General features: G+C 39.8%; 1 protein-coding gene across 6 annotated transcripts; it reads right to left on the bottom strand.

The window, feature by feature from the left end:
• Positions 1-546: 546 nt before the first annotated feature.
• Positions 547-11,639, bottom strand: gtse1 (G-2 and S-phase expressed 1). 6 transcript variants are annotated; one of them, XM_005938337.3, is made up of 12 exons: positions 11,545-11,639; positions 11,234-11,273; positions 11,090-11,147; positions 9,462-10,110; positions 8,356-8,517; positions 5,079-5,202; positions 3,811-4,176; positions 3,264-3,318; positions 2,929-3,126; positions 2,588-2,813; positions 1,590-1,706; positions 547-886 (listed from the first exon to the last, which is right to left on the bottom strand). In XM_005938337.3, the coding sequence occupies exons 2-12, from the start codon at positions 11,253-11,255 to the stop codon at positions 800-802; spliced, it is 2,064 nt and encodes a 687-aa protein (XP_005938399.1). In that variant the 5' UTR covers positions 11,256-11,273; positions 11,545-11,639; the 3' UTR covers positions 547-799. The 6 variants fall into 6 exon arrangements, with proteins under 6 accessions (XP_005938399.1, XP_005938396.1, XP_014194255.1 ...); XM_005938334.3 differs by having other exon boundaries at positions 5,079-5,205; positions 8,350-8,517; XM_014338769.2 differs by having other exon boundaries at positions 11,062-11,147.
• Between the last annotated feature and the right edge of the window lie 2,036 nt (positions 11,640-13,675).

Genomic DNA, 13,675 nt, shown 5'->3' on the forward strand with positions numbered 1-13,675 from the left:
TTTCATCACATCTTAGATTTTCACAACTACCCTGAATCTTGATACAGTCGCAGTTCTCCATAAACTACAATTACTGCCTTGCAATTGTTGCAAAAACTCTTCAGAAGCCTGCATTTCATCACTGCAAAGATGAGTGAGATTCATTTGTTTCTCATACACAAACACATTTTAGCCTAAATCAAACATTGTCTGATTTTTACATAAAACACCAGGTAACTCCAGTGACTTTTGATAGTGTATGAATATTGAAGCGACTTATTCCCTGCATTGCAGATATGTTATGTTTATATACCTCCCTTTCATAGGTCTCCAGGTCTCAGTCGAGTGACACCTTTGTCACTTCAAGGAATTCCTCCTCATTGATAATGAAGCTGGTCCTGTTTTTATATCTAAAACCATGTTCTGCCAGTCAGCTGACAAGTCCTTTTTCTGCAGTGCAACTCTGACTTTGAACACATAGTAAAGTTGATCTATATTATTATCTATGCATATTATATAAATATTTCTTCTTCAAGTGAACTTCAGGAAGCCAGGATCACTGGAGTGTTTACAACATCATTAACAAGATTTATTCCAACAATAAGCAGCAAAATCAAGAGAAATAAAAGTACAATTAGTTGTAGAGACACCTGAGCAATTTCAGAATATTTTATGTAAAACATTTATGTTTGTGTACTCCACTGTAGGAAAGACTCCACTGATTAAAAACTCAGAATCAGTTGGATTATTAGAGTTCCTGAAGACGGAGAGGTGGTGGTTCAGTAATGTGCACAGATCCAGTACTTAAGGAGGATGACGATCAGAAGGACAGGTTGATGAGGGGAGCATTGTTCTCAGTCTTGTCCTCAGGACTCCACTTGATAAGCGGAGAGCTCAAATCAATCAGCTGAAAACAACAAATGCACAGTTACAGAGCTGCTTTGGGTACAAGGTTACTGAAATCTGAAGCACCAAAGGAACAAACTGCATCACAGTGAAACACAAATCTGTTGAAATACTACATATTCAAAAACTAAAAATCTAGTGGAGTTTGTCTTTCCTGGATATTGGACTGAAGGCATGGCTGCTTTGATCGATAAATAGTCTTAAAAGGCAGCTGTAGCCATTACATTTCTTCACCTTCGCCAGCTGTAGTCACTCAACTGGGCCTCTCTTAATTTATCTTTGTGTTTTGGAGCATTATTGCTGAGACATCCAGTGGTGTAGTTAACAGTGTCACTTGACAGGTGAAGTTAAGGGCAGGTGAAAGTAGCCATTACAGGAATTCTCTCAAAAATAATTGAGTCTACTATGTGGTACAGGTCATAAATGTGTTCTTCAGTTAAGGTGAGAAAATTTGGTGACAAACAAATGATTCTGTATTTCAGTTTACAGGTGTGTGGCATATCACTGATCACAGGTTATAAAATTAATAATAGTCGGTGGGAAAAGTGAGCATTCAAACAATAACTGAAAGCACCATTAACTATTCTCTTAAAATTCCAATTAAAATATCCCAATAATTCTTAATGGGTATATGAACAAATTTAAATAGACTGATAGATTCTAAAAAGGGCTTGGGTGTTATCCCCAGATGAGGTGAAAGTTACCTGAGCTGCACTGCAAGTCTTATTATTGGTCCGGATGAAGTCAGGGGTGTTGGTCAAGTCAATGAGCAGCTTCTCTTGAGGAGGCAGGGTGGGTGGTGGAAGATCCAAAAGGAGAACCTGAGCAAAAAAACTGAGTGTGAGATGATCATCTCTGAAGTTGCTCTGCAGCTCCAGCAGATCAGACTGAACAAGTGAAGATGCAAGAGATGCAATGAACTTTGAGTGTGTGGCAACAATTCATTATAATTTTTGTTGTTTTCTAAACCATTATGAAGCAACTTATACAGCTACAGAGCATCTGAATCATCTGGTCATCTGTCAGGCTCCAAATCATTTTAACCTCAAAGGAGTCGATAATAGAAGATAACCTGGTATTAAAGCAAAAAAGGAGACTTGTGTAGTTTAACCCTTTGATCTCATATGGTGATATAACCAGAGTACCAGTGCTTGTTCCTGTTATGCGCTGGAACCTGAACATGTGGAGGAAACTTTGGCTAAAGAAGAAGCGTGTTAAGGTCTTGGAGTGGCCTAGTCAGTCCCCAGGTCTTACTCCCACAGAAAATCTATGGAGGGAGCTGAAGGTTCCAGGTGCCAAACATCAGCCACGAAACATTAATGACTTTGAGAGGATCTGCAGAGAGGAGTGGGACAAAATCCCCCCTGAGATGTGTGCAAAACTTGTGGCCAACTACAAAACAGGTCTGACCCATGTGCTTTACAACAAAGGTTCTGCCATCAAGTACTAAAGTGTGTTTTGCAAAAATCAAATACTTATGTCCTTCATGAAAATGCTAATTATTTTTTTGGAAATGCACTTTTCTGGATTTTTGTTGTTATTGTTCTTTCTCTCACTGTTCAAATAAACCTACCATTGAAATTATAGAAGGATCATTTCTTTGCTAGTGGGGAAAAATCACAAAAACAGCTGGGGTTCAAATAATTTTTTTCCCTGATTATAACTGTTGTATTATGATGGTGTATACTGTGTGACCTCTGACCTCCTGTGTCTTGCTGTTGCTGTCCTCTTTAAGCTCCAGTTCAATCAGGTTTTCATTGGGTACTGATTCATCCAGAATCAGTGCTCCAGGATCCATGGGCTCTGATTGGTCAGTCTGTTGGCTGTTTGAGGGTGTGGTGGTAGGGGGATCATCCTCTAGACAGAAGGGCTGAATTTCAGGTGCATCAACAAGCTCCTCCTCCTCCTGTGCATTGGTGAGGGTGGGGCTGTGCACACACAAATATAGACACAAATAAAGAATGACACACCTGCATGTGAAGTCAAAGGAGCAACCAGGTGATCTGCAAAGGACCAGTTAGAAGGCAGCCTCTAGCATCTTACCTACAGCTGTGCTGCTTGGTATATGAGGTGGGGACAGAGTCAGAGAGGGCTGGAGGTTTGGGCGTTGGAGAGGGAATGAGTGAAGCCTTGCGTCTAACTGGAGTGGGGAGGGCAGAGGGGCGTCGTGGCTTCATCTGCAGTGACTTGCATGTGATAGCAGAAGGTGTTAGCGGACCAGCAGATGGCTTTTGAGGAAGACTAAAAGAGAAGGAGTTTACAGTATCACTGATCTGTCAGGTAACATTCAGCTCCAATATCTCGATCAAACACTGAAGGAACATAGAACCCAGCAGAGATTTAACAGTGTCAGGAATTATATGTGTACTGCCATCTACCTGTCCATGCCGTTAAGTGACATCAGCCTCTTTGGCTTCAACACCTTTGAGACATCTAAAGACAAAACAAAGACAGTGAGACAGACATGTCAGAGTGTGAAAAACTGAAGCTGAAAATCTTGCTTTGAACTCAAATCAAATTAACAGTTTTCTCAATGCATGTTATTACTGCAAGGCAAACACCTGACAAAATTAAAGAGAAAACCCCATCAATCAGTAAATCCCCTTTCAAAAGCCTGGTTTATAGTCACTACACTGGTTGTTGCAAAAAAACTAACATCACCAAAGCCATGTAACTATTTATACTGCCACTGAGAGCACGCTGATCCATCTGTGTCACCAGTGAAGAAAAAAAGCCCACATTAACAATGGTAACTCAGCAAAAGCCATCAAAAAGGGAAGGAAAAAAAAAAAAGAACTAAACAAAAAAACTGGATTTTTTTTTTAACCCTGAGACAGAAGGTCAGTTTCACTCAATTTATGCGTTAGATGTTAGTCCATTATTTGTCATGTCCAAATATCTCAGAGTTAATCATCACTTTCTCACCATTTGCATGGTGAACACCTTTGCCTCCTGTGCTTGGTGTAGGTAGGACCACCGCCTCAGGTTTAGATTTGGCCTTTGGTCCGCTCTGCAGCCGACTTGTGGAGGTGGTGAGGTTGGAGGCAGGTCTTTTGGGGGGCGTGGCTTCAGCGCTCTTGTGAGGAGTGGATTTGGCATCATTGCCACTCTCCGCCTCAGACAGCTTCTTGGCCTGTGTCGATATTGAGCGGCGGCCAGCGGCAGTGGAGGACACCGACTCTGCAGCACTGTAGATGGTGGACCTGCGTGGCCCGCTGAGGCTGTTCACTTTGCGGGGTGCTGGGCCAGTGGAGCTGCTCAGATTCCCGTTAAGAGTAGACTTCACCTTGCCTGAGAGCAGCAACAGATGGTGAAACAGGGTATATATTTAACCATTTAGCTGTACAGTAAATCTTTAAACGATCATCCAAATAAAACCTTTGCACGTACTCATCCAGGACAGAGATCAAATCATTTTCAAGCTACCAACCAGAACCAATCTAAGCTAGTTGGAGAGAACACCTTATTGTGTTTACATTCCAATTTACTCTGACCTAGAGGACCTCCCTCCACAAGCCTATTTATAGCACTCATCCTACTTCAAATGCTGCATTCAGATGTACCCACCACATGTAAACTCAGAGTGCAAGTTGTCTGAAATCAAATGTTAACCTTTTGCAGTCTCTCTGTTTTAGTGTTGTTGCACTGTGTTCTAGTGACTACAATATCAATTCAGGGGATTTTAGAGTAATTCATGCTTCCATCTGATAAAAAGCTTTACGGAGATATTCTTTCCAGCAGGACCTACATACAGTGCCAAAACCACCAACAGATGGAGCCTGAACTTCCTTGCGACAATACCTCAGACTGTCTATGAGATATTTAAGAGGATGAGAAACAGTCAGCCCAAAAATTCAGACAAGCTTAAAGCTGCTACAATAAAAAAAACCTGGGCTTCACCAAAGCCTCCACATCGCAGACTGATTCAAAATCTTTTTTCCCCAATTAAGTTTATTATTATTAATAATAATAATAATAATAATAATAATAATAATAATAATAAACGTCTAATAATTTTAGACGATTTCAGATTTTCATGAGCTAATAATAATAATAATAATTAAAACATAAATTTTAAAGCTTAGCCTTTTGAATTAAACTAGAGGAAAAATGAGCTCTCACAGTATTCCATTTTTGTTTTAAAAAAAACATACTAGCATGTAGCTCCTGTTACCATTGTTCAGTGAGCATACCTTTAGCCGGGGAAAGAGAGATGCTGGAGTTGAAGCTGGATACAGATGAGGATGATGAGGACGTGTTCTTTCTCCTGGTCTGAAGACGCTGTGCTTTCCCACCTGACAGGTTCCTCACTCCACTCTGCTGGAAGGAAACACAATCATGACCAAAACAAATGAGTGATTTTCCATATTTATCTATGTTTATCTTTTATATGTAGTCCATGGGTCAGACGTAACCTTTGTTTACCTTCTACAGACATTGGAGTGAGTTTGTATTTTAAAGGTCTTTCCTTTGAATTGTTAAAAATGACCTACAATAATTCTCAAACATAAAAAAGTCCTGTTAATAATAGAGATGGCACAATATCACTTTATGTCCGATACCGATATCTTAACTTTGCATATCTGCCGATAACGATATGAAGCCGATATAGTGTATTTCTTTAATCAATAAAAGTGTTTTTTATAAATATGTTGTTGCATTTTGTACAAGTTCATATTGAAGTTTTAAAAAACAACAACACTAAAGCTATTCTGTTATACTTGTATGCAAAAAACACACTGCACCCAAAATATTTTATAGTTCAGCAAAACCGATCAATCTAATAAACTTAAAGCTGCACCATCCTCCCTATTCTGGTATCTTAAAGAGTACTTAGCAGAAATATTAAACAACCTAATTAATAGGGTTGCCAACTCCCAGCAAAAATATTAGAGAACCACCCCCCCACCCTCCACCTCACAATGCTTAATCAACTTTAATTTAATGCACATGTAAAACAAATGCACAGAAATCAATTATTTTTCTACAATATTTATATAGATTCAACAGCTTTCTTCTTCAACAGAAGAAAGATGTAGGATGTATATTAGACTTAATAGTTACTATATACAATAATGGATTTCTATACATTTAATCATATGACCACTTTGGTCAGATATTTATTAAAAGTTAGACATTTTAAATGAAATAACAAAGAAAAGTATTTCTTTGTGCCCCCCTTTCCTTGTTAATGCCCACCTGGCACCCCTGGCAAAACTTTGCTAGACCCGCCCCTGCACAGTTACCAGCTGTCAGCTACCTAAAAAAGGATCCTGGTGTTATTTGTCTCTCATCAACAGTTCATAACTTCCCTTCAACTCATTCATGTCACCTAAAAGGTAAACCTGTTTCTCCATCACCTGTTCAGCTCTGATGATTCAGTAAGGACATCTCCTGGTTTCATCTTCATGTTTCCCTCTCACCACATATCCAAACCGATATCATGACCAGCAGCTTTTACAGCTGTGGCTCCAGCAAACATCAGCTGATACTAGAAATAATATTAAATAAATTCTAACAACAGCTGATCAAGCTTAAACGTGCTGCTGTTGTTTAACCTGGTTTCCTCTTTCTGGTCGCAAAGTGGGCGATAAACAAACAAGAGAGAAAAGCCGATCAGCTGATCATTGATCAGTTTCATGATTGAAGTAGCAACAGGAGAGAGAGGGGAGAGAATGAGAGAAGAAGAGGCAGCTGTGCAGCAAAGACACAGAATAACTCCAGCTTTGTGTCTTTTTCATTGTAGCTGAAGTACGGGACAAATGCTTCCTTTTCGCCTCAATATGGAACTCCGATGGCCAGTCCAGCTGTGGCTCCATATATCAGTTGTTAAGCTTAATGTGGAAATACTATGCAAACATTCAGAGATGTACTTACACACTTTACTTCTCTGGGATAGTTTTCTCTGAGATGAAATGCTGCGGTTTGGAAGCATGTAGCGAGGCGCCAAATGCTCCACCAGACCACCGACAGGTCTCGCAGACAACAGCCGCTCTATCACGTGACACATACTGCTCCACTGCGCTGAGCTGGGTTACGCCAAGCAGCACGTTTTGTGAGGTGATTTTGTGATACTTTGGATCGGATTACTTTTTCTTTTTCTTTTTTAATCTCTCTCCGATAGCCAATCCAGTAATTTAGGTCAGTATCAGACCGATACGATACATAATATCGGATCAGTCCATCTCTAGTTAATAATACAGCAATGTTATTTTAATTCCATCCATCCATTCGCTTCCGCTTATCCTTTTCAGGGTCGCAGGGGGCGCTGGAGCCTATCCCAGCTGTCATAGGGCGAGAGGCGGGGTACACCCTGGACAGGTCGCCAGTCTGTCGCAGGGCCAACACACAGGGACAGACAACCATTCACACTCACATTCATTCGCACATTCACACCTAGTGGCAATTTGGATTATCCAATTAACCTATCCCCACAAGCTGCATGTCTTTGGACAGTGGGAGGAAGCCGGAGTACCCGGAGGGAACCCACGCAAACACGGGGAAAACATGCAAACTCCACACAGAAAGACCCCGGCCTGATGTTGGAATTGAACTCAGGATCTTCTTGCTGTGCGGCAACAGTGCTAACTACCGTGCCGCCCATTATTTTAATTAAGTTTTCAAAAAATTGATGTGTTCATAGTAAAATGCATTAAAAATATAGAGGAGTGGGCACTGGTTTGTGGAAGCTGCTATGTTGATCATGACTACAGTGGGCGAGGTGGACATCTGTTCCTCCTAATCGTGTTTTATGTATGTGGCTACAGACTGGCCACACCCCTTATAAGTTACTTTTAATTTAAAAATCCTGAATGGCTCTTTCCCGATATCTGACAATTTAACATTTGTACATGTGGATAATCACTTTCTCCTCCTCCTCCCCTGCTCTCTTCTCCTCCCTCATCTCCACCTCATCCTCTTTTCCTAAACTGAAGTCAAAGCTTAAAAATATCCTCAAAAACTCACCTCAGTATTGCTGAGGTGTTGCAGTATTGCTATACTATTTATGGCCTCCTCCAGGGTAAACAGACATGGAAACATTGACAGCAGAGGTAAGCTGATAGCCTACTCACTACAGCTGAATGGCAATGACAGTTGCTTGTCATACAGAGGCCACCATAGCTAGGATTATGCATTTGAATTGGTAGGGGTAAGAAAACAAAATTCATTTGAATGCAATCTACTGACATGTAGTGATGAGATTTCACACATTATTCTTTTAATGATTCATAGTTAAAAAGGCTATGCTATAAAAAAAAAATGGGGGAAATATAAAAAGCTTGACTCAGATGCTTCTACATAACTCCTATCAAAGCGCTTCAGCTCCATAATTATTGTTTTTTGTTAACCTCATTTACAAAGTGAGAAATAAAGTCAGCAGGTAAATATCACTCAAAGTAAACGTAAATGTTTTTCCCAATCCGAAAACACTGCACTGAACTATTTGAACATGCAGACAGTTACCTTTACCTTGGTTGGCCGAGGAAGTGTGCGTTTTCCCAACAGACTGGAGTTGAGGGAGCTATCACTGATGTCAGAGGCCACGCTCGCTGAATCGGAGAGCAAATCCTCAGAGGACTCCGCCCTTTTAGGGGGACAAGAAGACGGGCTTCGCCTCCAACTGCCCACTGCCTGAAACAGGTAATAGGTAACAGATCATCTGTAATCTGTTGATAGGGCGCTTTTAAGCCAACAACTTCTTACTAAACTATTTACACACAAAATAAAAATTTTAATAAAAGGAGAAAAGCTCATATAAAGTCAGTTCTGGTTGTGTTTCTGTTTATTACATTTGCTTCCTGGTTAGGAATCTGTTTCATCTATTTATTTTTGCTACTTTAAGTCTTAAGAAGATTGTAAGTTTTTCTAGGAAGGATCACGTTATGAACTGGTTTAATACAAATTTATTAATCTGTTATGTAACTGTAACATCACACTTGCATCTATTGAATGGTTTCTTTAAAACAAAAGGTAATGTATAAATATAGCAACAAGCTTTTTAAAACAGGAACAGGAGTGTTCAGTTCGTATCTTTAAGTATTAAAGGTGTCAAGTACTTATTCGAAAATGCACCTTATCCATTTTAATGAAATTCATTGGAAATGTTTACAATCTTTTGTTTTTTTTAAATGTTGCTTTTTAAAAGCATGTTCAACAAAGAAATCAATCATAAACATTTTCCATGCAAGGAATAAAGCAGAAAATAAATACTGCTTGTATTCTTCGGGCATTAAAAATACCCCAAATACCCACGATTCTGTCATGGAAACTGCACGGGCTCAGGAACACTTCCAGAAATTATGGAACCATTTGCTGTCCCAAATCCAAAGTTAGATTATGCAAGGAGGAATACCTATGAAGACATGATCCAGAAACGGCGCTCTCTTCTCAGAGCCAAAGGTATACAGAGAAGCCTTTAATGTGACACGCTTCCACACCGCCATGAAAATGTAGTGGAAGTGTGGGAGGAGAGGCGGGTTCGGAGAAGACTGATTCAGAGAAAGCCTATTAGGTATCTGTCAAAGGCTGCTTCCAGAAAACAGCGATACTGGGTGAATTAAAAACTCAAATCTTACTCTGTTGGGTGGTTGCAGTTTGGTCTTTTCCACTCTGCTCTTGTTGGTTGAACAGGAAGTCACTGGAATGGTTGGTTTGCTCGGCAGCACAACAGCAACACCTAGTGCAGATTTCCCTCGAAGTGCAGTTCTGGGCTGAGGTTTGGCTTGGATCACAGGGCTGCAGGTGCTGAGTCTGCTTTTTGAAGTAGGGCGGGTAGACGAAGCTGGGGTGATAGTGGGGCGGATAGATGAAGTGATGCTGGAGCCGCTGCCTCTCTGCAGTTGGCGCTGGATGACGGGCGGCAGCTGCTTCAGTGGACTGTCCTGCACACAGAAGGTCTGTCGTTTGTTTGGGCTGACTCCACTGGTGGTCTGAGCAAGGAGACCAAGTCTGGTCTCAGCATCCTCGACAAACTCCTCTTGCTCAGTCATGGTGTCCATGGTCACACTGGTGGCGTCTCTGTTCTCATCGTGTGACACAGTGCTCTGCAGCTGACTTGCTAGTCTGTGGGCTTCCTGACACACAGCCTCCAGCTGTTCTCCCGTCAGCGGGCTCCAGGTTATGCTATGGTTCTCGAGGGGAGACGCCACATTAACGGAAACACACTTCTCTTTATGACTGACTGGACCAACAAACACCTCATCTTCAGCTTCATCACCCCTAGAGCTGCAGAGCACAAGGACATTAGTGCATAAGTCACAGCAAGAGTAACAAACAGTTCACAGCAATTAAACTTTAAACATCAAGGAGCTGACTACACAGTTTTTAAAAAATAAAGCATTTCTTAAAATAAAGCAAGAGTGATGTGGAGCAATCGTGTCATGCCGACATAACAAAAGAAGAGAAAAAGAGTTCAAGTTATTACTAAAATTAAATTTGGAGCTATAAAGGCAAAACCAAAGTAAACTTATTTTGCTTTAAATTATTAAGATGTATTATGCACTTAAGTAGTTTGAATTAGAAATCACACTCCCAAACAAACTTTAGAGGGATTTTTTTTTTTTAAACCAATAACTCAAGGTCTAATGTGATACATTACAGAGCTTACATCTAAAATGGGTGATGGTATTGAGGGTATCCTTAGAGAAACTTGCGTGTCCACGTCAACTGCCATCCTGCCCGGCCAGCAGGGTGACGACAATACCCATCCGCATTTTACAGTTGAGAGTTAAAATGCGGAGTTCCTTGATGGTTTTTACTCAGTTAAAACTGACTTTTAAGATACCTCAGGATGTTCAGAGTTTTGCAAAAGTTGTTGACATTCACTTAAACTTATTTACAGTTGAAGACAACGGAACTATTGGGACACATGTTGTTTTACTAATTTTATACTGTTCAATAGTTTTAATGGTTGTTTTATATTCTTGTTAATAGTTTATTACTTTGTCAAATTGACTTTTTGTATGGGTTTGCTCATTTCAGTTTAGTTTTCATTAGCTTACATATTGTCCGTTATTATACTGTGCTGCAGATCAAATCCTGCATGTAAACCTTATTAGTGCAAGATCACATGTCAAACACGTCTTCTGGATGTTGGCAGCCGGACAATCAGAGGACGTTGTGGGAATTTAAATGCGGAAATAAAAGAAAAGTGCGTGACTGAACTCCTGGCAGTACCTCGATAGAAACTCTCTTTGATTTTTACCTGGCAGGCGACAGAGAAACATCAAAGTCAAACTTCTCATCAGGCAGAAAGAACACATCTACTGAGACACAATCAAAGTGATTAGTGATGAAACGCTTAAAAACACACGGTACGATATCTGACGGTCACTGAATGCTTACTCACCGCTGTTAGCTCGACAGTCCATCCGTAAGCTTGTTCGTCTCTGAAAACAGATCAGACGTGAAGGTTTACTATCACAATAGCCTAAAAACATTCAACTTTACACCAACACTGACAAACAGTGAAACCAGCGAATTTGGAAACGACCATTTTGACTATCATGCTAACTTTAACGTTAGCTCTTTAGCACTCCACCTATGTCAAACAATAACGGACAAGAGCGTAAAACTCACAATTTAAAGATTCATTTTCGATAATTTTATGGTCCAACAATTTCCATGGAGAAAATGTTTTATTCAAGTTAAAATACAAACCTCTATTTCCTCCGAAACCTCAAAAATCTTTTTTGCTTCGCATTCAAACAGCGACGTGGAAGCAGAGAATTTCACAAATAATTCAAATCTGCTGCGCTGCGTGTCACGTGACTCATAGATGCGCCACTATTGGTTTAAAGACTATGACGGAGTCTCCGGTGGCGTCGTGGGGATTGTAGTCAAAAGCTAGCTAAAACTTGTTTCTGAACAATTTCCATTTACCATCTATGATTTTGTTTGATTTAAATTCGATTTTAAAAATTAGTATCCCAACAAAACAGCTCATATGAAAGTAATACAAATGTAATAAAAGTTTAAAAAATGACTCTTACCAGTTAAATTCGTTCATCTTTGTATATTTTTAAAGATTTAAAGATGTCCATGCATTGAATAAAATGTAGATTAAAAATGCAATTCTTTTACAGTTCTTTCATTACAAGTTCTACGGTATTCATTGGACTGCTACATAACATGTAATGGTACTCTACTGCTTTTTAAATAGAATAATAGATTACAATAATAAAATCTGTGGATGAAGACTCTCTCTTCTAAATTTGGTCTGCTAGAACCACTCACATATAGACCACAGTGATTCAAATAACCACTGCTTACAACCAAGGTGTCCAAAAGAACATCTCTGAACACAACACACACAGAAACTTGAAGCAGATGGGCTACAGCACCAAAGCACCATAGGGACCGCTCCTTTCACTTAGAACAGGAAAGTGAGGCTCATACACATGGGCTTGCCAAAAGATAAGATAAGATAAGATAAGATAAGATAAGATAAGATAAGATAAGATAAGATAAGATAAGACTTTATTGATCCCACAACGGGGAAATTTTTGCGTCACCTCAGCTCAGGTACAGATATATGAAGGAAATACAAAAATACAATTAAGTACAATCAATGAAAAAAAGTAAGATAATATACTATATACAATGGTAGCATACACAGTATGTGATTATGGATATAGTTGGAAATATGGAAGACATAAACTATATAGCTTGGAAGCTCATGGAAGGTCCATTATGCATGTCAGGTGAGTGTCAATTTCTGTGGTGACAGAAGGTGCTAGTGTAAGAACCACAACATGAAAGCATAGATCCATCCTGGCTTGTATAAATGATTCTTGTTGGTCATGTATTGGTGTGAGGGAAATTTTCCTGGCACACTTTGGGCTCCTTAATGAGCCTCGTTTAAAAACCACAGCCAGCATCCAGCCTCAAGCAGGACTGACCGGATCTGCAAAGAGTAGTGCGCTCAGCCGAACGCATCATTCTATCAGAGCTTCCTGACCTGCTGTCCATCTGCACCAAGTGGTGAAAGACTAAAGCCAGGAAGATTATGATGGACCTCTCGCATCCCAACAATGGACTCTTCTCAGTGTTGAGGTCTGGGAAGTGCTTTTGCTCCCTTAAGGCCAAAACGGAGAGAATGAGGAGGAGCTTCTTTCCCCAGGTTATTCGGGTCCTGAACCAGGTGTAGGACTGGACTCTCTCACACACATCACATCATCAAACGCACTGTTTGTTTGTTTGTTTTTTTGCACACTTCTTAAAATTTATAATTTATTTTTATTCATAATTTCTTTGGTAAACTGTTATTTGCATATTTTTACTGTAAATTACTAAGAATTTACTGTAAGTTAAAATCTGTAAATTTTGTAGTAATCTGTAAATCTTACTGTCAGTTCTTACTGTCATTTACTGGTTGGGCATTGGACAGCAATAAGCATTTCTCCACATGTCATACTGTGTATGGTTGTGTGTGTGACAAATAAAATTTGAATTTGAACAGCCTACCTGAGTTTTGTTGCTGACATACTGAAGCCCACATTTTCCTGACAAATGTAGCACCATGTAAGGGGAAATAAACAGGCTCTCCTGTATAAGAATAACAAGAATAAACAAGAAGCAACAAAGAAATAATTTTACTGTTTGTGGTAAGTTTATATTGAACAGCTGCAATAAGCTGAAGTTCTTAGACGTAAGAGCATATCGGAAAACACATTTCAGTCACTGTTTAAAGAGCAAGAGTTGTGCTGTAGCTAAATGTATTACCATTAGTGTCCACGATGACTTTGAAAACAGAATGCACTGGAAATGTACGTACATGAAAATTATACAG

The sequence above is a fragment of the Haplochromis burtoni genome, unplaced genomic scaffold (assembly GCF_018398535.1).
Source record: "Haplochromis burtoni strain Fernald_Lab_line unplaced genomic scaffold, NCSU_Asbu1 Contig_248, whole genome shotgun sequence".
NCBI lineage: Eukaryota > Metazoa > Chordata > Actinopteri > Cichliformes > Cichlidae > Haplochromis > Haplochromis burtoni.

Coding starts and splice junctions, on each gene's coding strand:
- gtse1 (XM_014338766.2), bottom strand. CDS start 11,147: ATGTGTTCTTTCTGCCTGATGAGAAGTTTGACTTTGATGTTTCTCTGT. Junction 5,206..8,349: donor CTCGGCCAACCAAGGTAAAG/GTAACTGTCTGC, acceptor GTTTCCTTCCAG/CAGAGTGGAGTGAGGAACCT. Junction 3,127..3,263: donor TCACTTAACGGCATGGACAG/GTAGATGGCAGT, acceptor CTTCTCTTTTAG/TCTTCCTCAAAAGCCATCTG.